The sequence below is a fragment of the Zootoca vivipara genome, chromosome 12, assembly GCF_965207765.1.
Source record: "Zootoca vivipara chromosome 12, rZooViv2.hap1.1, whole genome shotgun sequence".
Lineage (NCBI taxonomy): Eukaryota > Metazoa > Chordata > Lepidosauria > Squamata > Lacertidae > Zootoca > Zootoca vivipara.
Genome location: NC_142595.1, coordinates 53660190 through 53683340, shown reverse-complemented (window position 1 = coordinate 53683340; position 23151 = coordinate 53660190). Strand labels below are relative to the sequence as shown.

Genomic DNA, 23151 nt, shown 5'->3' with positions numbered 1-23151 from the left:
CAGGTGCAGGGTCCCTGTCGGAAATATGGGGCAAGGGCAAACGGCTTAGGGCATCCGCATGGCATAGATGTGTACCCTTTACATGACACAACTCATACTGATACCCATTTAAAAATATAGACCAACGTAGCATGCGAGGAGAGAGCATCCGAGGGGTCTGTTTGTGAGGGACGAACAACCCTAGCAGGGGCTTGTGATCAGTCTGAATGGTAAAAGGCCGACCGTAGACATAATCATGGAATTTTTTAACACCTGCCACAATGGCCAGAGCCTCCTTGTCTATTTGAGCATAGTTGCGCTCTGTATCGGACAGAGTCCGTGAGTAAAACGAAATTGGCCTCTCACTCCCGTCAGGGCCCCTGTGACTAAGGACGGCCCCCAGACCATACTGTGATGCGTCACATGCCAACACCAGTGGCTTGGACTCGTCAAAATGGGTGAGAACACTCCGGTTCGAAAGCATACCCCTAAGCGCATCAAAAGCCCTCTGATGGACCTGGGTCCAACACCAACTACTTTTTTTTTTCTAACAATCTGTGGAGGGGCTCTGCAATGGTCGCCTTATGAGGGAGAAAGGCGTGGTAAAAGTTGAGAAGGCCTAAGAAGGCCTGAAGTTCTGTTTTGTTCCCTGGCCGAGGGGCCTCCGCAATGGCCTTTGTTTTGGCCGCTGTGGGGTGGATTCCAGCTGCATCAATCTCGTACCCTAAAAAATCGACTTTGGGCACCCTGAAAACGCACTTCTCCTTTTTAAGCTTAAGCCCCGCATCCTGCAATCTGATTAAAACAGCACGGACACGCTCAAGCAGGTCCTGAGCATTTTTCCCAGCGATAAGAACATCATCAAAATAGGGCAAGACCCCCGGAAGCCCTCGTAAGAGGCGCTCCATAAGCCCCTGAAAGATTCCCGGTGCCACACTGACCCCAAACTGGAGCCTTTTTACGCTAAATGCACCCTTGTGGGTGACAATGGTCTGAGCCTCAGCAGAGTGCTCCGACACTGGCAGTTGTTGGTATGCCTGAGCCAAGTCAAGCTTTGCAAATACCGTGCCCCCAGATAACGTGGCCAACAACTGAGAAACTACTGGAATGGGGTATGAATTGCCCCGTAACGCTTTGTTAATTGTACACTTGTAATCTGCACATATGCGCACTTCCCCATTTGCCTTCAAGGGCGTGACAATTGGGGTCTCCCATCTGGCGGATTCAACAGGTTCTAATACCCCTTGGGCTACAAGTTTATCTAATTCAGCATCAATTTTTGGCTTAAGGGCGAAAGGAACTCGCCTGGGCTTAAGCCAGATGGGAGCAATACTTGGATCAAGGGCAAAATCAATAGGGGCCCCCTTGTAACACCCCAGGGATCCATCAAAAAGCATTGCAAACTCCTGGTACATCATCAAATTTTTCATTAGTCACTGTAACAGAATTAAGCCCCGAAATCCCCAGTCCCAATGCTGGAAACCAGTCCGTGCCCAACAGACTGGGACGGTTACCCTTAGCAATCACAAGCTTCAGTACGGCTGTCCTGGCTCTGAACTGTACCTTGACGGAGCACATTCCCAAAATTGAAATGCGGCCTGCCGTGTATGACTGCAGTGTGGCTGGAAAAGTCTCCAATGAGGGAAACTTACCCCCCGGAAAGAAGGAGCGGGCAGTTCGGTCGGAGACCATGGAAAATCCTGACCCAGAGTCCACTTCCATGTCGCAGGGATGCCCTTCAATCTGGACCCGGATGGTTGTCTTCTCCTGTGCAGGGAAGGGTACGGTCTTCCCATTTATTACAGTGAGGTAGTTGCAGTCATCAACGAGGTGAGTGCTGGATGCAGATCTGTGGTGCGAAGATCTCGGGGACACTGCAGAATCAGAGGTGGCAGAACGACAGACCCTTGCAAGGTGGCCCAACCGGCCACATGCCCGGCACGTGACGTCACGGAAACGGCAATTTTTCCTGTCGTGGTTTCCCCCACAGCCGGCACAAGCGGGGCGATGGTTTTTGGATGCAGTGGTACTCTGGCGGACCAACTCAACCCCTCGCACGGGGCTCTGGTCTGGACTGGCTACAGGGTCTCCCGTGAAATGGGTGGTGTTCAACGGTGCTTTCGCTGGCCTGAGTACGTCGGCGGACTCTTCCTTCTCTGTGGCTTCCGTGGCAATGGCTTCCTGCAGAGCGGAGGCAAGGGTGACCTCTTCTTTCGCGATGATGCGGCGGCGGGCCTTGCTGCTACTGAGGCCACAGACAAAACGGTCTCTCAGGCTTTCCTCGAGGTTGGAGAACCCACAATGCTGTGCAAGCTTCCGGAGCTCAGCTAGAAACGTTGCCGCAGGCTCCCCTGCTTGCTGCTGCCGTTTGTAGAAATCAACCCGCCTGGACATCTTGGTTGCTGTCGGAGCCAAATGACTAGTCAGTTTGTCTATGATGTCTCTCAAAGAGGCATCCTGTAGTTTAACTGGCGCCAGCAGTGCCTTTGCTAGCTCGAAGGTCTCTGGGCCACAACAACTGAGAAACTCTTGGCGGCGTCTGTAATACCCCTTGCTGTTGCATAGAACTCGAACCGCTCTGCATAATCCTCCCATTTGTGTGGAGAGCTGAGCTGGAAGGGTTCCAACACTCTGTCGGCCTCCATTCCGCGGCTGGTCAGGTTGACTGATGCTGGTCGGTGAGGGCTTGAGCGTGAACAGCAGTTTTCGTTACTCAACCCTCGAACTCGGAACCTGGGCCAAGGGAATGTCTCCTTGCAGCCTCAGAATTCCGATCCCACCTTCGTCGCCAGTTGTTATGTCGTGAGTGTGATTTCAGCTCTTCATGAAGTCAGCTCAGAATAGTGATTCAGCATACTAGCAAGGAACTGCTAGGAGTCAAGTATAACAGGAACAGTCTTCTTTATTGCAGTAGGAATCTTGACTGAACTGGAGGGAAAGGGTGAGCTCCTTTTATACTCTCAGGAGTAGGGGTTGGGAAAAGGATACATTTAGATTTTGGCGGGAACCTATCAGAGTGAGGATCCAAATTGTGCTAACAAGTTAACCAATAGCAACTGTCACCGCACCCATTTGCATCGCCCAGGAGCGGGAAAGGTAGTTACAGGACTAGCAGAGAAACTCATGTACACAAACCAATACATAACAGTGAGAATAACTGTGAGGTAGGTTAGGCTCCCCAAGGCCGCCCAGCATAGCTGCCAAGTTATCCCTTTTTTAAAGGGATTTTCCCTTATGCTGAATAGGCTTCCTCGCGAGAAAAGGGAAAACTTGGCAGCTATGCCGCCCAGTGAGCTTCATGGCCAAGTAGGGATTTGAACCCAGGTCTCCCAGGGTGTAGTCGAATATTCTAGGCAATATACTACACTGGCTCTCCCATGAGACTCTTAGAAATGGTTCATGCATGTTTGTCTGCTTAAAATTTGGGTGTCATATTCTTATGTTGTATTTAAAGCTGTATACTCCTCTAGCAAAGTAATTAATGTAATAATAGTGTCAACTTCTATATTATAATTGATTTAAGGTAATGTTAGCTGGGAGGAGGGACTGTTGATTGGCTGAGAGTTTGGAATTACAATACAGTGGAACCTCGGTTTATGAACACCTCGGTTTATGAATTTTCGGTTTATGAACACCGCGGACCCATCTGGAACGGATTAATTCATTTTCCATTACTTTCAATGGAAAAGTTCACTTCAGTTTATGAACGCTTCAGTTTATGAACAGACTTCCGGAACCAATTACACCCATGCTTCAGTTTATGAACATTTCAGTTTAAGTACTCCGCGGACCTGTCTGGAACGGATTAATCCACTTTCCATTACTTTCAATGGGAAAGTTTGCTTCAGTTTATGAACGCTTCAGTTTAAGTACTCCACGGACTGTCTGGAACGGATTAATCCACTTTCCATTACTTTCAATGGGAAAGTTTGCTTCAGTTTATGAACGCTTCAGTTTATGAACAGACTTCCGGAACCAATTGTGTTCATAAACCGAGGTACCACTGTATAACCATCTGGCCTTTGGCTAATTAAACTTTATCCTTTGAAGTGTCTTTGTGGGAGTGGAATTGTGGAGCCTTTCCTCCTGCCAGCTGCCCCTCCTGCTGCTGTTTCCAAGGGAGGGAGCAGCTCAGCTCGCCAGCCAAGAGGGTCACCCCCCCCCCCGAAAAATCCTCCCCGGCGGGGATGCGCGACGCTCGTGCTTTGGAAAGGGAGAGAAGGGTGCTCTCGGCTGGCCAAGGGTTAAAGGGTTAAGAGGAGCGGAGTTACATTCCTAGAGAGGACAGGAAAGGAAGGCGAAGCGGGCAGGTCCTCCAGCGCCAAAGCCCCTCCCTCCTCAGCGCCTGCCTTCCTTCCTCGAGAGAGAGACGAAGGGATCTGGCCGCTCTCTGCTCCGCCTCTTCGGGGATCTGGTGAGCCTCCTCTCGCTTCCCCAGAGGGTGCATTGGGGAGAAGGGGGTCCGCCCCAGGGCTGCCTGCAGGGGAGGGTGCATAGGGGGTCTTCCAAAGCATGGGACACCCAAGTGAGGGAGCAGAGGGTCCAGGCCCCTTCTTTTCTGCAAACCAGAGCGGGAGGCGAGTTCGCTGCAGGTAGGAAACTCTATTCCTTATTGTGCCAGCTCCGTGGGGCCCTGGGGCACCCACAAAATTCCGCATGAAGGAGCCAGGCAAGGTGAGGTTGTTGTTGTTTAGTCCTTTAGTCGTGTCTGACTCTTCGTGACCCCATGGACCAGAGCACGCCAGGCACTCCTGTCTTCCACTGCCTCCCGCAGTTTGGTCAAACTCATGTTCGTAGCGGGTAAAGGACCCCTGGATGGTTAAGTCCAGTTGAATTCAACTTGGAGGTGCGGCTCTCTCTCATCGCTGATTTCAGCCTGAGGGAGCCGGCGTTTGTCCACAGACAGGATTCAGGGTCAGGTGGCCAGCAGGACTAAACCGCTTCTGGAGCAACAGGACACCGTGATGAGTGCCAGAGCGCACGGAATGCCGTTTATCTTCCTGCTGCAGTGGTACCTATTTATCTACTCGCTTTCAACCCTGCTAGGTTGCCAGGAGATGGGACAGCACCGGGAGCTCAGCCTGTCACGCAGCTTTGAACCTCCGACCTTACAAGCAGCAACCTTAAGAGGCTCTGTGGTTTAGACTACAGCGCCACCCCATCCACGACAGCTCAACACAACCCCAAATCAGAGAGCATTCAGCAAATGAGACTTTCATAGAATCATCAAATTGTAGAGTGGGACCCTGGCAGTCATCTAATAGTCCAACTCCCTGCTTTACAAGAATCCCAACTAAAGCATCCATAACACTTTTAAAATCTTCATGGAAGGAGAGTCCACCAGCCTTTGCAGGGAGGCTGTTCCGTTCTTGAACACCCCTTGCCCTCAGATACTTAGAAGCTCCTTGAATCCACTGAGTCAATTCGCCTCCTCTTAGGTTCCTCTTTTCCCATCTCCCTCAACCGTTCCTCACAAGGCTTGGCTTCCAGACCCTTGATCATCTTGGCTACGCTCCTCTGCACATGTTCCAGCTTGTCAACATCCTTCCTAAATTGTCGTCCATATATGGCTAAAGTATTCCATGCATAGCTGCCAAGTTTTCCCTTTTCTCGCGAGGAAGCCTATTCAGCATAAGGGAAAATCCCTTTAAAAAAGGGATAACTTGGCAGCTATGATTCCATGTGTGGTCTGACCAAGCAGTATAGAACGCTGCTATTACTTCCCTTGATCTGGACACTAGACTGGCTTCCCACTTACATTTGTCTCTTGCAGGTGATAAAAGGTTGCTGGCAAGACCTCCTCATCCATCTTTTCTTGGTGGCGGAGGGGAAGCAGCAGCTGTAGAAGCAGATCAGGTAGGGGAAAGCAGCCTTGTGGGGAAAGAGGCAGAGGGGTGGGGCAGCCAGGGGTCCTCTGAAGTCCAAGGAATCTCTCGCCTCTTCCTCTTGGCTTCTGTCAAAACTGCCCTTAACAAAGACTGACAGTATTATTGAAGGTTTATGTGCTGAGAAGAAGGAACTTATTCACCTTAATTATTCTTCTGAATGTCGTTAACATTATTTAATGTTGCTGTTTTATTTGTCTACTTATTGTGAAATACTAAAAATATGCTTCTCACTAGTTTACAAACCATAAAAAGAATGTAACCAGGATTCACCTAACCAGCCCCATCTGTTGCACAACTGGACTTTCCACCTTCTGCCCCCCCCCATGTGCCCCTTGAAGTTGTGTTTAGGACATTGAGTGTGTCCTCCACCTACACAGAACACTGCACAGAACAAAACACAAAATAAAATAATTCCATTAAGACGATAAAAGAAGCATCCATACTTAGAATGTATGGAAAACAAAACAATCCCGTTAAGATAGCACAGCACTTAACAGGAAACAGCAAAACAATTTGTGGTAATATAATCATTATACTGGCTAAGAGGAGGACCTTTCTGTCTCTTTTAAAGAGTTCACTGTCCTTTGAAGACGTTGCTGTTACTTTCCTGGGTGAGGAGTAGGTGTTGCTGGATCCTGACTGGAAAGCTCTGCATACAAGCTCTGCATACAAAAGTCATAAAGGAGAATTGTGGGACCATGGCTGCTCTTGGTAAGGCTCCCTGTTGGATCTTAATATCTTTTTTGAAATTCCGTACTAATTTTTCTATGTGAGGAACATCCCTGATTTTGATGGTGCTGAACAGCGCCACCTACAGCATCTGGGATTCTCACACCCCAACAGCTCACCTTGAACGGATGATTATCCAGCTGTATTGCAAGACAATACCCAGCTATTCCTTATTCTGCTAGGTGGTGTTTTCTCAGACACCTCAAGTTCGTTCATTTTCCTTTGCATGCAAAAACTCCAATTCTCAGTAGTTTTCAAGAAAATTTTTCCTCTGGTCCAGTACAATGAGTGTTCCTTATTAGGATAATAATCTATAATTCTTTATTTATTGTATGTTCATTAATTTGTACCCAATCCCATCTCCTGTTGGTCATGATGTCCCACCTTAATTTAGGAAGAAACTTCCTAAATTACTTCCAATTACTCTCCTTCCATTTCCCCCCCAGATGAGTTGCCAGTTGCTTGGTGGCTTTCCCTCCTGAGTTTACTTCAGCTTGAACGAAAGATCCCTTTTCTTCCAGCTCTCTCTCTGCCATCACAGAATGTTTCTGACTGTTTCTGTCCATGGCGCCTCCATTCCTCTGCTCCAGAATAATAGTTAATATAGAGGGCTTTGTGTTTTTCTTTTCTTTTTCTTCTTCTTCATCTTCTATTTATCCAACTTACTTTCCTTTCCTATTTATCCTCTCCGTTATATTTTTATTTAGTTTGACTTCATTGTATTCTATGCTGAAATCCCCTGAAATCAGAGCATTTGAGGTTCACCCCAATTCATTCCCCTATCTTAAAAGGCAGAGTGTGATAATGATAATAATAATAACAATAGTAATAATTTATTATTTATACCCCACCCATCTGGCTGAGTCTCCCCAGCCACTCTGGGCGGCTCCCAATTGAATATTAAAATACAGCATTAAATATTAAAAAATTTCCCTAAACATGGCTGCCTTCAGATGTCTTTTAAAATTAGGATAACTGCTTATTTCCTTGACATCTGATGGAAGGGCATTCCACAGGGTGGGTGCTGCTACCGAGAAGGCCCTCTGTCTGGTTCCCTGTAACCTCACTTCTCGCAATGAGGGAACCGCCAGAAGGCCCTCAGAGCTGGACCTCAGTGTCTGGGCTGAACGGTGGGGGTGGAGACGCTCCTTCGGGTAAACAGGACCAAGGCCATTTAGGGCTTTAAAGGTCAACACCAACACTTTGAATTGTGCTCGGAAACGTACTGGGAGCCAGTGTAGATCTCTCAGGACCGGTGTTATGTGGTCCCGGCGGCCGCTCCCAGTCACCAGTCTAGCTGCCGCATTCTGGATTAGTTGCAGTTTCCGGGTCACCTTCAAAGGTAGCCCCATGTAGAGCACAGTGAACCCTGAAGCAAGACCTCTCATCTATCTCCCTTCAGTTCTTCCTCTCTCACAAGCATTAATGACCATTGTTCAATAATTTGGCGGGGGGGGGGGCTCCATTTCTTGATGAGGCTCTAATCCAGGCATCCCCAAACTTCGGCCCTCCAGATGTTTTGGACTACAATTTCCATCATCCCTGACCACTGGTCCTGTTAGCTAGGGATCATGGGACTTGTAGGCGAAAACATCTGGAGGGCCGCAGTTTGGGGATGCCTGCTCTAATCCATTTCTCTTTTCTCTGCAGGTGGTGATGAATTGGAAATGAAGAACAAGGGGGGCCATGATGAAATTCACTCAGGGGAGAAACCATATAAAAATTTGGAGTCTGCCAGTCATAGCTCCCATTCAACTTCCCATCAGAAGAATCCCATTGAGAAGAAACCTTACCAGTGCTTGGAATGTGGAAAGAGCTTTGGTTGGAGGGCTCATCTCACTGTCCATGAAAGAATTCATACAGGAGAGAAACCATATCAGTGCTTGGAATGTGGAAAGAGCTTCAATCAGCAGGCCAATCTCACTACCCATCAAAGAATTCATACAGGGGAGAAACCTTATCAGTGTTTGGAATGTGGAAAGAGCTTCAAGGAAAGGGCCAAGCTCACTTCCCATCAAATAATTCATACAGGGGATAATCCTTATCATTGCTTGGAATGTGGAAAGAGCTTCAACTGGAAATATAACCTCATTTCCCATCAAAGAACCCATACAGGGGAGAAACCATTTCAGTGTGAGGAATGTGGAATGAGATTCAGTCACAAGGGAAGTCTCACTTCCCATGAAAGAACTCATACCTGGGAGAGTCCACATAAATGCTTGGAATGTGGAAGGAGTTTTAGTCAGGACTCCCATCTCATTTCCCATCAAATAATTCATACGATGGAGAGACCATATAAATGCTTGGAATGCGGAGAGAGTTTTAGTCAGGAGTCCTTTCTCACTTCCCATCAAAGAACTCACAGCGGGGAGAATCACAGTCTCCCAGAATCATTGAATTGTTGCATTGGATTGGATGGTGAGAGTCATCTGCTCCAACCCCCTGCAGTGCAGGATTTTCAACAAAAGCATTCATGACAGATGGCCATCCAACCTTTGCTTTAAAACCTTCCAGTTCAGGAGTGTCCCACATCACCTGAACTACTTTCTTCCACAGTTAAACAGTTCTTACTGCTATAAAGTTCCTCCTGATGTTTAGTCAGAATCTCCTTCCTTCTATCTTAAATCCATTGTTTTGGGTCCTCCTTCCACCAGAGTCAGAGAAAACAAGTTTGCTTCATCTTCCATGGCACAGCCGTTTGCATATTGAAAGATGTGAGCATCATGACCAAGTGGGTATTTGAACCCAGGTCTGCCAAGTCGTATTCTGACCCTCTAACCACTATACCACACTAGTTCTGTCATGAGACTCTTGGAAAGTGTGCATACATGCGCGTCTGTTTAAGTTTAGGCTCAGTGTTCTGGTGCTTGTATTTAAAGGAACGGCTTAGGGAGCTGGGTATGTTTAGCCTAGAGAAGAGAAGGTTAAGGGGAGATATGATGGCCATGTTGAAATGTAATAAAAGGATGTCATATAGAGGAGGGAGAAAGGTTGTTTTTGCTGCTCTAGAGAAGCAGACACGGAGCAATGGATTCAAACTACAAGAAAGAAGATTCCACCTAAACATTAGGAATAACTTCCTGACAGTAATAGCTCTTCAACAGTGGAATTTTTTGCCAACGAGTGTGGTGGAGCATGGGCATACCCAGCGAGGGGCAGGGGAGGCAGCTGCCCCCCCCAGAAGCAAAAATAAATAAATAATCACCGTATTTTACGGACCATAACCTGCACTTTTTCCTTCCGAAAAGTGAAGGGGGAAAGTCGCTGCGGGTTATGGAAATCGGGCTGTTTTCGCCCCCTCCGCGGCTGCAGCCAGCGACAAGAACGTGGGGAGGGCAAGAAGCAGCCTGAAATCGGGCTGTTTTCACCCCCTCTGCGGCTGTAGCCAGCGACAGGAACATGGGAAGGGGGAGGAGCAGCCTGAGCTAGGGGGCGGGGCGGACAGGAGCTCCATCCTTCCCCCCTCTTTCTTTCTAACTTATCTACACCAAGTTATCTTGAACTTTGTATTTATTTTTAATAAATCAGTTGTACTCCACGTCACACCTCATTCTTTGCTACGTTGGGGGTGCAGTGTTCAGGTAAGAGTTCTGGGGTGGCAGTGGGAATAAGGGGGTGTTTGGTGAAAGGCCCAGTAAAGACCCAGTTCACAGCTCTGCCCCTTGAAGCAGTGGGAAGGCGGTGCAGGAGGGTGTGGGCACAACATGGGGAGATCAACAACCTCCACATGGTACATTCTGAAGCGTTTTTCAAAGTGCTTCATAAAAAACAACACTTTTATACCATTCCTGTAAGAGACCAGGAGCATATGCACAGCTTTTCTTAAACTCCACTTGCTAAAATGAGCTGTTACACTTCAGGTAAAGAGATGTTCCTGTTTCTCACCTCGGTTTCTGCTCCTTCTCTCTCTTGCTCGATCCTTCCCTTAGTCCAATAATCCTTTGGGCCCAGCCCAGGTTCCTTCCCAGCCTCCTCCTTTGGCTCCCTTTTCCTCCGTCTCCTGAGGTGTTTTATTTTGGGGAATGGATCCCCTCCCTCCGCCCCCTTGCCTGGCTGGGCATCCTTTCTCTCCCCACAGACTCAGCCCCCCACTTCCCCGAATCCAGCCCCTCTTCCCCTCTCTCTCAGCTCCCTGCCAAGCTCCTTCTTCTTCCCCCCAGACCAGAGCCACTTCTCCCTCAGACAAAGACAAAGCCTCTCCTCCTCCTCCTCCCTTTCTCCCATCTCAAAACTCCCTCAGAAAAGGCTCCTCGCACTTTCCCTCCAAAAGGTCGGGCTCCGCCCCCGTCTCTGACTAGGTAGCCAATCAGAGAGAGGCTCCGGACCCCTGGTGGTGTTGCTGAGGGACTGCAGCACCGGACACTGCCAGGGCTCAGCTGTCCATCTCTCTCTCTCTCTCTCTCTCTCTCTCTCTCTCTCTCTCACACACACACACACACACACACACACACACCCCAGAGACACCCCTTAATATTGCATCCTTGTTGCTTTCTGAAACTGTGACTTTAAACTGGGGCTGCTCTGGAGGGGGCACGGAGCTCTGCCCCTTGAGCTTGAAAGGTGCCTGTGACTTTGCCCTCGTTGCTGGGGCAGAAGGAAGGGAGTTGCCGCCAGGGATGGGCAGGCAAAAAAGAAGAAGAGAGAACCCCCCCCCCCGGAGGAAATGGCTTATGAAATGTTGCCAGGAGATTTGTTCCAACGAAATTTCATCGTGTTCTTTCAGCAGGAGCTTTTCCTGTTACAAAACTGGCTTCTCCTTTAATATTACTTGTTTTCTGATTAGTCCCCCCTCCCCACATAAAAGGAGTGTCGATGGGGAGGGACATGGGCCGGAGCTTGTAGAGCTCGGCTGGCCAAGGGTTAAGAGGAACTGAGCTGGATTCCTAGAGAGGACCAGAAATGAAGGCTGGGGGCGGGTCTTCCAGTGTCCAAGCCCCTCCCTCCCCAGTACCTTCCTGCCAGAGGAGGCAGCTGTTGTCTCCTCGGGGGCGCCTTCTGCATCGAGTGAGTCTCATCTCTCTTCTTGCATAGGGTGCGTGGGGGGGAAGGGGGGCCCCGGAGCTGCAGGGGAGGGTGCAGGGGGACCCCCCAAAAATCGGGGAACAGGGGGTCCTTTCCACACCCTCTCTGCAAAGGATCCGGGGAGGGGTTGAATTGAATGTCAGAATTATAGTGTGGGGAGGGAACCACGATAGTCATCTAGTCCAAACATGTGCAATGCAGGAATCTCCACTAAAATGCTGGTCAGGAGACGGATGAGCTAGACCCATGGATCCCTGTTGGAGCTCACTGGGGAAAAGGTGGATAGAAATGCCATGAATAAAGAGAGGGAAACCAGCCCATCATTTGGCCCCCGCTTTTCATCGATTTCCGAGTCCTCCTGAAGCACAGCTGCCCATGGAGGGCATTGCAAGGATCCCATCGGAAGCAGAGCATGGAGTCCCCTGGCCACGTCCTCGCAAAGGGACTGCAGCTGGCAAACTAGTCGGATGTTGAAGTGGACACTCAAGGGACTATGTTGGATCCAGAAGTACCCCAAGCGGATGTGGGGGTTCTGCTGTGTAACAGTATTAATTACACAGCCACCATCCTGAATTCCCAGGGCACAATATCTAAAACAGTTTAAAACAGGCATCCCCAAACTGCGGCCCTCCAGATGTTTTGGCCTACAACTCCCATGATCCCTAGCTAACAGGACCAGTGGTCAGGGATGATGGGAATTGTAGTCCAAAACCTCTGGAGGGCTGAAGTTTGGGGATGCCTGGTTTAAAACAACTTACAATCACAGAAAGAAGGTAGGTCCTACTTTACCTGCCCTCAGGAGGTTTCCCAGATGAGGATCTGGCCCTCAGAACAAGGAAAAAGGGACCCCATCTCAGTAGTTTGTCTTGCTGTGGGGGTGGGGAGTAGCAAGCCTGATACATTTCAGGTCACATTCCTTCTAGGAGCGCAAGAGCATTATTTCTCTTTTTCCCCCCTTAAAACAAAGCTCAAAGTCCGGCCAGTGGTGCAGTCCAGCCTTGGTTCCTAGCGAGACTCATCCACGCTTGCTCAGGGAACATTTTTCTCCTCTTGACCGTGTTTGGATTTTATAACAGAACAATGTTTTTTCTTTGTTGGATTTTCTAGCGCCTCTAATTCGGACAAACAGAACTTGGCAGAGGACCAAGGGGATCCTTCCTGTGTCTTGGAGGCTTCCTGAGAGAACACATGGATGAGCAAGACTCAGCTGGCCTTGAAGCAGGAAGAGGCCAGGCCATGGAAACTGGGAGCAGTGGAGGATTCTGGGAAAACTCTGTGCAGAAGATCCTGGGCAAGGAGGACACCCTTCGCTCAGAGGCGCAGAGCCGGCAGTTTAGGGAGTTCTGCTACCTGGAAGCCAAAGGACCCCGAGAGGTTTGCAGCGAACTCTACCACCTTGACTGTCAATGGCTGAAGCCGGAAAGGCACACGAAAGCTGAGATGCTGGACCTGGTGATCTTGGAGCAGTTCCTGGCTGTCCTTCCCCCGGAGATGGAGTGCTGGGTGAGGGAATGCGGAGCGGAGACCAGTTCCCAGGCGGTGGCCCTGGCTGAAGGTTTCCTCCTGAGTCAGGCAGAGGAGAGGAAGCAGGTGGAGAAGCAGGTGAGAGAGACTTTCCTCTGGAAAAGGGGCTCTGATCAGGAGGGAGAGGGTCCCTAAATCTCACCCTTTTTTGGAAACACCCAAAGAAGGATATCAGATGCCGCTAACGTCTTTGCCTCTGCCATTCCTATTCTGATTCTTTTCCCCATCTCTGTTTCAGGCAAAGGATCCGTTTGCTGAAATGGGTTCTGATTCCTCTGAAGTAGAGAAGTCTCTGTTGGACACCAGAGATAAGCCACTGGGTAAGAAGGAAGGAGCATTTTCTCAGTTTGGTCCCATTCTGTTGGTTTTGAAAGTAATCTAGTGGTTCTTTTGATCTTTTTGGGGAAGACACTTGAGGCCCAGAGCCCAGAGGAGCCTGATATATAGTTTTGCACAATTAAATATGAAGTAGGTACAGGGGAGTAATTTCTTAATCTGTAGCTAGAGATGCACTGCTTCAGCTCTGAGAGAAGCATCATGCATTCCTGGCTGCCCACTTGCCTTTGTCTCTCGCAGGTGAAAGAAGGATGCCGGCAAGACCTCCTCATCCATCTCTTCATCATCCTGGTGGAGGGGAAGCAGCGGCAGAGGAACCGGATCAGGTAGGGGGAAGGAGCCTTGGGGGGGGGGAGAGGCTGAGGGTGGGGGACACAGGGCGTTTCTGGACCTGAACAAGTATCTCTGCTCCTCTTTGCTTCTGTCACAGCAGCTCTTCAGAAAATGCCATCCCATAATGTTTATCTGCTGAGAATAAGCTAGCCTTCTGAATGACACTAGTGTTCATTATCAGTCCTTGCAGTTCCATTTTTATATCACTGGACACTAAAATAGGCTTCTAAGCAGTTAGCAAGCCATCTAATACAGTGGCGCTGATCCACTGCTTAAAGGCCTGATTGTGCCTGTTCTTAATGCAGGGCAGCAGAGAACCAAGGACCTGAGGCAAGTCAGGACTCTTGGGAACAACAACATCAATGTGCGGGATAACGCATCTAAGAACTCGGACTTATCCGATGTTTTGCATTGGATCCCCTCCAACCCTAGGCTGAAGTCAGTAGACGAGTGAGGGGAGCCCAGCTGTGAACTTGGGTGGCCAGATAGAACATGACTCCCTCACTCCAACAAGGAGAGGTGCTGCTGTGGCAGCGGGGGAATGGATCTCAACGTCCACGGGTTGATGCAGAAATCATTTTCGAGGCCTCAGATTTCAAAGGTCATCGTGCACAATTGGCCAAACGCCCGTTCTGACCTTGAGAGACTCTAATAACATACACCTTAAGCAGCGTGATTGTGCTGGTTTTTCAATGGGACCCAAGTTGTGATGAACGTGTCTCCATTTAGCTCCTTACAGGAGCTCCATCTATAGGGCTTTAGTAGGCTCTTAGCCATGAGATTAAGAACAGAAATATTGCAATTATAACTGGTATTAAAAGCAAAGCAGGAGAACGTTGTCCCCCCACAAAACAAAACTTCACCAAGTGTTCAAATAATTTTTCTCTTGTTTGTACAAAATCCTCCCCTTCAGAAATAAGAATAAAAAATTTAAGCACAGCAAAAATACCAACTGTATAAGAAACGGAGGCAAAATTCATGGAAGGAGCAATTACAGAACAGAATAGAATAAATAATAATAAATACAGACAAGAGTGCCATATAAACTTAGATCAGCAACAACCAGAGAAAGAGTCCTTAAAATTATGCACGGTTGGTACTTAACACCTAGACGCCTAGCCTATATAAACCCCAAAATTTCTCCCATGTGTTGGAGAGGGTGTACCAGTAGGACATACCAACACCCTTTTTTGAATGGGAACTCGCTGGAACTGAATTATGGAACCTTTCAGCTGGGAACCATTGCCATTATAAGAGTGCGCTTTGGCACTTTTCACGATGTTCCGTTGCGCCAGAACATGCTGGCCACATGTCCCGGAAAGCTGTCTGTGGACAATCACCAGCTCCCTTGGTCTGAAAAGTGAGATGAGTGCCACAACCCCACAATCGCCTTGGACTGGACTTAAACATCCAGGGTCATTTGCCTTTTTTACCTTTATAAGAGAACAAAGGAGATGCTTCTGGTAAGTTCCGACGCCTCCTTTTCTAGAAAAATAGCACTGCCGACACATGTGGTGAGAGTGTCCAAAAATAGCTGAGTTCTGGGAAAAGGTTTTTGCAAAGATCTCTTTGATCACAAGCCCGACAGAACCTGTGACCCCAGGACTGGCGCTGCTTAACCTGTACAGTCAGGAAATAAGGAATTTATAACTCATCTGTTAACCACGGCAAAAATGACCATTGCATACACTGCAAATATGGACTCTATACTGTCTAAGAGGAGAACCTTCTTATTTCCTTTTAGGGTCTAGTGTGCTTTGAAGATGTCACTGTTCGTTTCACGGAGGAGGAGTGGGCGTTGCTGGATCCTGACCAGAGAGCTCTGCATAAGGAGGTTACAGAGGAGAATCGTGGTATCCTGGCCTCTCTCAGTAAGGCTCCTAGTTGGATCATGGGATCTGTTTTGAAATTCCATTTTGATGGAGCTCAATAGCGCGCCGCTACCTTCAGCAGCTTGGCTTCTAACACCTCCACAAGTCACCTTGAATAGAGGACTGTTTTGTCTGAGAATATACTTCCTCCAATTATGCCTTTCTAAACAGAGATCTTAATTGTCAGGCGTCCCTTTACCTTTACCTTAAACAGAGATCAGGCTGGTATGAACTTATAAAAGGTAAAGGGACTCCTGACCATTAGGTCCAGTCGCGGACGACTCTGGGGTTGCAGCGCTCACCTCGCTTTACAGGCTGAGGGAGCTGGTGTTTTTTTGTACAGAGCTTCTGTGGCCAGCATGACTAAGCTGCTTCTGGCAAACCAGAGCAGCGTACGGAAACGCCGTTTACCTTCCCGCTGGAGCGGTCCCTATTTATCTACTTGCACTTTGATGTGCTTTCGAACTGCTAGGTTGGCAGGAGCTGGGCCCGAGCAACGGGAGCTCACCCCGTTGCAGGGATTCGAACCGCCGACCTGATCAGCAAGCCCTAGGCTCTGTTGTTTAGACCACAGCATTTTTACATTCTACAATGTTTCAACAACAAAATTTAAATCTAAACAAATTCAATCTACATTTTCTGCCACTTCCTTCCCTCCCCAACTCTGGGGTTCCTTATTTGATATCGTATCCTTACTGCATAAACAATTCAAATCTATTTGCAAATGTATCCTTTATACTTGCTTTAACATATTTCTTACTGCTCATGTTTATGTCAATCCTGCTAACGTTTTTAATTGTTTACAATTTCTCTTTATATATTCAGCAAAATGTCCTCATTCTGTTAAAAAGAAGTATCTCATGTTGATCTCTTATTCTTCTGGCAAGTTTCGCAATCTCAGCCTCTTCCCTCCGTTTTACTTGCCAATCGTCTTTTGTTGGTACTGCTTTTTCTTTCCATCTTTGGGCATATACCGTTCAGGCAGATGTGGTAGCATACATAAACAGTTTTTTCTGATCTTTGGGTACCTTTCCCCCCATTATACCTGAAAGGGAAGCTTCCAGTTTTTTAACAAAGGTTATTTTCAGCATTTTTCTCCAACTCATTATAAATCATTTCCCAGAAGACTTTTACTTTCTTACACGAACACAACATGTGAAAAAATGTACCTTCCTTCACTTGACATTCCCAGCAGGCATTTGATTTGGTCTTGTACATTTTAGCTAAGTTACTAGGAGTCAAATACCAGCTATACATCATTTTCATATAGTGTTCTTTTAACTCGTAACATGCTGTAAATTTCAAATCTCCATTCCACAATCTTTCCCATGCTGCCATTTCAATGTTATATCAAATATCCATCGCTCAATGTATCATCAGAGATTTGACATGTTCATTTTTTGTCTACCATTCTAATAATATTTTGCCATTATGGCTTCTATTTTCCAGCAAGTTTTTATATTTATCCCAAACTATATATGTTTTTCCTAATAACATGATTCATGAAAGTGTTATGCCTTTCAGTTTTTCCATACCACAAATATGCGTACCAGCCAAATTTATGATCATGTCCTTCTAACTCCACAATTTGAACAGTTCTCAATGTTAACCACTCCTTTAACCAGTAAAGGCATAATAAACAGTGGTACCTTGGTTCTCAAATGGCTTAGTTGCCAAACAAATCGGCTCCCGAATGCTGCAAACCCAAAAGTAAGTGTTCCAGTTTGCGAACATTTTCTGGAAGCCAAGTATCCGACGTGGCATCCCCTTGAGTGCAGGAAGCTCCTGCAGCCAATCGGAAGCTGAACCTTGGTTTTTGAACAGTTTTGGGAGTCGAATAGACACCTGGAACGGATTAAGTTTGAGAACCAAGGTACCAGTGTAATCTTACATCAGGCAGGGAAAGACCACCTCTTTCCTTTGCATCAATTAATTTTTTAAACTTTATTCTTGGTTTCTTCCCCTGCCAGATAAATATTGTAATATCTCTTTGCCATTCTTTGAAACTTCTTCCATTGCCAATCACTGGAGCTGTTTGGAATAATTCAGGATTCAATGTATGTTAGCTGAACTGGAAGTAGCTTCTGTCAAATTTTCTGTTTCTGCTTGTCAGTTTTGGATGACCAAAGAGACTACTGACCTTGGAGATGGTGTGGATTCCATGATAGGGAAGGGGGGAAAAACATCCCAGAAAAGAGCCAGGCTTTTTGAGTCAGGTTGCCATAAATATCTCAGTGAATGCCGGTCAAGAAAGGCAGTGATTCCTTTACTAAGACCTCCCATCTAACTCCCTATAGGGTTTCCTACAACAGAAGCAGTGATGTGCTTTGTTCAATAATTATGGACTTTTCTTCCTTCTGATGCTCAAATCCATATCTCTCTTTGTTGCAGGTGGTGATGAATTGGAAATTAATAACCAGCAAATCCATGACAAAATCCACACAGTGGAGAACCCATATCAAAATGTGGAGTGTGGAGAGAGCTCCCATTCCTCATCCCATCCAAGAAATCCCATTGGGAAGAAAACGTATCAGTGCTTGGAATGTGGGAAGAGCTTCCGTCAGAGGTCCCATCTCACGGCCCATCAAAGAATTCACACAGGGGAGAAACCCTATCAGTGCTTGGAATGTGGAAAGAGCTTCAACATGAAACAAAATCTCACTACCCATCAAAGAATTCATAAAGGAGAGAAACCTTATCAGTGCTTGGAATGTGGGAAGAGCTTCAGTACAAAGGCCTATGTCACTTCCCATCAAAAAATCCATACAAGGGAGAAACCATATCAGTGCTGGGAATGTGGAAAGAGCTTCGACTGGAAATATAATCTCACTTCCCATCAAAGAATTCATACAAAACCTTATCAGTGCTTGGAATGTGGAAAGAGCTTCAGTGAAAGCATCAAACTCACTGCCCATCAAATAATTCATACAGGGGAGAAACCATTTCAGTGCTTGGAATGTGGAAAGAGCTTCAGTCGGAGCGACTCTTTCACTTTCCATCAAAGAACTCATACAGGGGAGAAACCCTATCAGTGCTTGGAATGTGGAATGAGATTCACACAGAAGGGAAGTCTCACTTCCCATCAAAGAACTCATACCTGGGAAAGTCCACATAAATGCTTGGAATGTGGAAGGAGTTTTAGTCAGGACTCCTATCTCATTTCCCATCAAATAATTCATACAATGGAGAGACCATATAAATGCTTGGAATGCGGAGAGAGTTTTAGTCAGGAGTCCTTTCTCACTTCCCATCAAAGAACTCACAGCAGGAAGAATCAGATTCCCCTTGAATCATTGAATTGTTGCATTGGACTGGATGGTGAGAGTCATCTTCTCCAACCCCCTGCAACACAGGATATTCAAGAAAAGCATTCATGACAGATGGCCATCCAACCTTTGCTTAAAATCATTCAATTCCAGAAGAGTCCACCACCACCTGAACTTATATGTTCCACGGTCAAACAGTTCTTGCTGTCAGAAAGTTCTTCCTGATGTTTAGTCAGATTCTCCTTACTTGTATCTTGAATGCACTGGTGTGTCCTTCCACCGGAACAGGAAAAAGCAAGTTTGCTTAATCTTCCATGGCACAGCCCTTTAGATATTGGAAGATGTCTTTCAGATCTCCTTCTCCATCTCCTTTTCTCCATAATAAACATCTGAGCTCCCTCAACTCTTTCTCCAAAGTCTTGGTTTCCAGAGCCTTGATCACCTTGGTCTCCCTCCTCTGCACTCGTTCCAGCTTGTCAGGGATGAAGCAGATCTAGAACTCTGGCTCAAAAGGTTTATCGCCAGAGGCATCAAAGCCATTGTGGAGACAAAATGTGTGCAAGATAGCACCCCTGCATTGCAGGGGGTTGGACTGGAAGACCCTTGGGGTTCCTTCCAACTGTATGATTCTATGTTGATGCACCTAGAATAGCATTAGCTTTTTATTCTTCTGCATCTCACTGTTGACTCACTACAAGCCTGTATCCCTTGATCCTTTTCACATATATGCATGCTATTCCTGCCTATGTGTAGAACCTGATATTTGTCCCTACTGAAATTCATTTACAGTATTGCATTCAAACACCTCCTTTTCCTCCAAGGTTCTCCCCCTCTTCTTTTAATCCTGACAATAACCCTGAGAGGTTGGTCAGGATGTGAAGCAGTGCCTGGCCCCCAAGGACATCTGGTGAGCATCATGGCTGAGTAGGAATTTGTACCCAGGTCTGCCAAGTCATATTCTGGCATTCTTAACCACTATACCACATTACCTCTGCCATGAAACTCTCTAAAATTGTGCATGTGTGCGCTTCTGCTTCACGTTTAGGCGCAGTGTTCTGGTCCTTGTACTTAAAAGTTCTGTACACATGTATCAAAACAATAATATAATAGTGTATTTAAGGTACTGTTAGCTGGGGGGGGGGAGAGAAAGGGTGAGTAACCGTCTACAGTGGTACTTGGTTCTCGAACGTTATCCATTCTGGAAGTCCGTTCCAAAACCAAAGTGTTACAAAACCAAGATACGCTTTCCCATACCCATAGAAAGTACTAATGCAAAATGGATTAATCCATTCCAGACTTTTAAAAACAACCCCTAAAACAGCAATTTAACATGAATTTTACTACTAGATACCATTGATCCATAAAATGAAAGCAATAAACCATGTACTGCAGTCACACAATCAGTAAATGAACTGGGTACCACACAGACACACACAAAAAAGAGTCGCAAAAATAAATAGCAAAAAAAAGGACAGACCTCAGCATAACACTCAAAATGAAAGTGGGGCACTAAAAATGGAAGTGGGGCACTCAAATCGGAAGCCTAACACTCAAAACAGCGTATGTTTGGCTTCCAAAAAAAGTTCACAAACCGGAACACTTACTTCTGGGTTTGCAGTGTTTAGGTTCCAAGTTGTTTGAGGACCAAGGCGTTTGAGAACCAAGGTACCACAGTATGTCCTTTCAAATGTGTTTGTGGGAAGGTGGTTATTCTTTTGTTTTGATTCTTGCTTTTATTATGTATTTTGTGTTTTTATTTTGTATTTTTATGCTGTGAAGCACTCAGATCTTCTGGTGAAAGTCATTATACAAATGTAATAAATGAAATGGCAAAGTAGTCATAAACAATAAATAAAACTTCAGAATACACAGCCAGACTGAAGAATACCCACATAAATCATGAGAAGTTCTAAAATAAAGATACAAAAACCTACAGCTACAACCCCCCCAAAACCTGTTAAACCCAAGAGTTGTTCAGCAGCCCCAGCTTTTGTAGCTGGAGTCAGTCTGGGCGTTCCTAGGCCACATGGGAAGGAGAAGTACAGCCAGGATGATCTCTGTCCTCTTCAGCAGCCTCAACCTTTGTAGCACTGGGTCCTTCTGTCTTAGCCCATGTGGAAAAAGACTTGCATGGCAGGGAGATGGTTTTCCAGGACTCGCAGTCAAGATGGTTTCTGGCCACTTCCGGAGAGACAGTTGGAGGTTAGAGTGGGGTGGGAGAGCGGTGGGAGTTGTGAAGGAGGGTTGGTTAGATCAGTAGAATAGGAACTGCATAATGCCTATTTTTACATTTTTCATAAAACATGTACATCTGAAAGACATGCTTTTGTACACAAAGTTACCTTGAACTTCCTGTTTATATTTTAACAACACGGTTATACTGCACCAGACACGTCATTCCTTGCCATGTTGGGGGTGAAGTGTTCAGATATGAGTTCTCTGGGGTGGCACCGGGAATCAAGGGGGTGTTTGGTGAAAGGCCCCTTGAAAAAAAGTGGGAAGGTGGTGCAGGGAGGTGTGGGCACTGCCGGAGGACCTCTGAGTGATGGCAAAGGGGGCACAACATGGGGAGATAAACTAGACTTCTTCATGGGACATTATGAAGTGTTTAAAGCGCTTCATAAAAACAAACATCCATATAAGGTGGACCAGTATCATTTCTCCAGTACTGCAGTATGCTAAAGAAAATGGATGGAGAGCAGAGAAGGGTGTGAACCAGGCACGCTATTCCTTGCCCCTCCCTCCCCCCCAAAATGTTTTCTGCCTATTGACACCTGTTTGGAGGTCCCAGGCATTTACTGAACTGTCTTAGGTGCTGGTTTTTTAGCATTGGATAACTGTGGCTTTTTAAAATTGTGGTTTTAAAGCGTGGGAACTTGGAAGGGCATGGAACTATGTCTGCTGCCTTGAGCTGGAAAAGTGCCTGTGACATTCATTGCCCTATTACTGGGGCAGAAGGAAGGGAATTGCTATGAAGAATGGGCAGGCACAAATCAGCAGCCTCAACCTTTGTAGCTGGAGTCAGTCTGGACTTTCCTAGGCCACATGGGAAAAGGCCTGCAAGGCAGGAGAAGGTCTTAGAGGACTCACAGCCATGATGGCCTCTGTCCTCTTCAGCAGTCTCAGCTTTTGCAGCTGGAGTCCATCCATCACTCTGGACCAAAGGATTAAAAGGACAAGAAAGGAGATTCCACGAAATACTGGGACTCCCTCGGAAGCTGACGGACTCTCCTTCCTTGAAGGTCTTTAAACAGAGCAGGGATGTCCACCCGTCGTGGATGCTTCAGTTGAGATTCCTGCATTGCAGGAGGAGGCAGGACTAGATGACCCTGGGGGTCCCCCCCAACCCTCCTATTCTCCATTGCTGTTTCCTCCTCCTGGCAGAGCCTTTCCCCCTCCCTGCCAGCTGTCCCTCCTGCTGCTGTTTCCAAGGGAGGGAGCAGCTCAGCTCCCCAGCCAAGAAGGCCCCCCTCAAAAAAAATATCCTCCCCGGCGGGGATGCGCGACGATCCTGCTTTGGAAAGGGAGAGAAGGGTGCGCTCGGCTGGCCAAGGGTTAAAGGGTTATGAGGAGTGGAGCTGCATTCCTAGAGAGGACAGGAAAGGAAGGCGAAGCGGGCAGGTCCTCCAGAGCCAAAGCCCCTCCCTCCGCAGCGCCTGCCTTCCTTCCTCGAGAGAGAGACGAAGGGATCTGCCCGCTCTCTGCCCCGCCTCTTCGGGGATCTGGTGAGCCTCCTCTCGCTTCCCCAGAGGGTGCATTGGGGAGAAGGGGGTCCGTCCCAGGGCTGCCTGCAGGGGAGGGTGCATAGGGGGTCTTCCAAAGCCATGCAGCATGGGACACCCCCCCCATCCAAAGGTAAAGCCGTTCAGGGTGGGGGAAGATTCCTCCTCCATCTTTTCTTGGGGGCGGAGAAGCAGCAGCTGTGGAACCAGCTCAGGTAGGGGGTAGGAGCCTTGTGGGGAAAGAGGCGGAGGGGTGGGGCAGCCAGGGGTGCCCCTCAACCATTCCTCATAAGGCTTGGCTTCCAGACCCTCAATCACCTGCTTGCCCTCCTCTGCACACCTCCCAGTGCCTTCATATCCTTCCACAGTTTTGGTTCCCATAACTCCAGGAGGGGTCTGCCCAAGGCAGAATATTTGTTGTTGTTGTTTAGTCGTGTCCGACTCTTCGTGACCCCCTGGACCAGAGCACGCCAGGCACTCC

The 23151-nt window shown here is 47.4% G+C and overlaps 2 protein-coding genes across 17 annotated transcripts in view; one reads left to right on the top strand and one right to left on the bottom strand.

Annotated features, from left to right (window-relative positions):
• Nucleotides 1-1365: 1365 nt before the first annotated feature.
• On the bottom strand, nt 1366-2373 carry LOC148684163 (uncharacterized). Its single transcript, XM_088654885.1, has one exon. It carries the CDS (start codon nt 2371-2373, stop codon nt 1366-1368), a length of 1008 nt encoding a protein of 335 aa, XP_088511011.1.
• A 1938-nt stretch (nt 2374-4311) lies between these two features.
• Nucleotides 4312-23151, top strand: part of LOC132593078 (uncharacterized) — a 37490-nt gene continuing 18650 nt past the window's right edge. For 2 of the 16 annotated variants that reach the window (XM_088656011.1, XM_088656008.1), the window contains exon 1: nt 22542-22673. Coding sequence is in view for 8 of the 16 variants with exons in the window: in XM_088656001.1 (XP_088512127.1) it covers nt 12807-13220; nt 13381-13462; nt 13719-13804; nt 15556-15682; nt 18074-19059 (1695 nt within the window). In the remaining 8 variants the exon portion in view is untranslated. Of the gene's footprint in view, nt 4572-4592; nt 4991-5752; nt 5836-6438; nt 6579-8246; nt 10135-11291; nt 11601-11724; nt 12392-12725; nt 13221-13380; nt 13463-13718; nt 13805-15555; nt 15683-18073; nt 20816-22238; nt 22674-22720; nt 22886-23151 lie in introns of those variants that run through there. The other 14 variants (XM_088656016.1, XM_088656002.1, XM_088656001.1 and 11 more) reach the window with 14 other exon arrangements.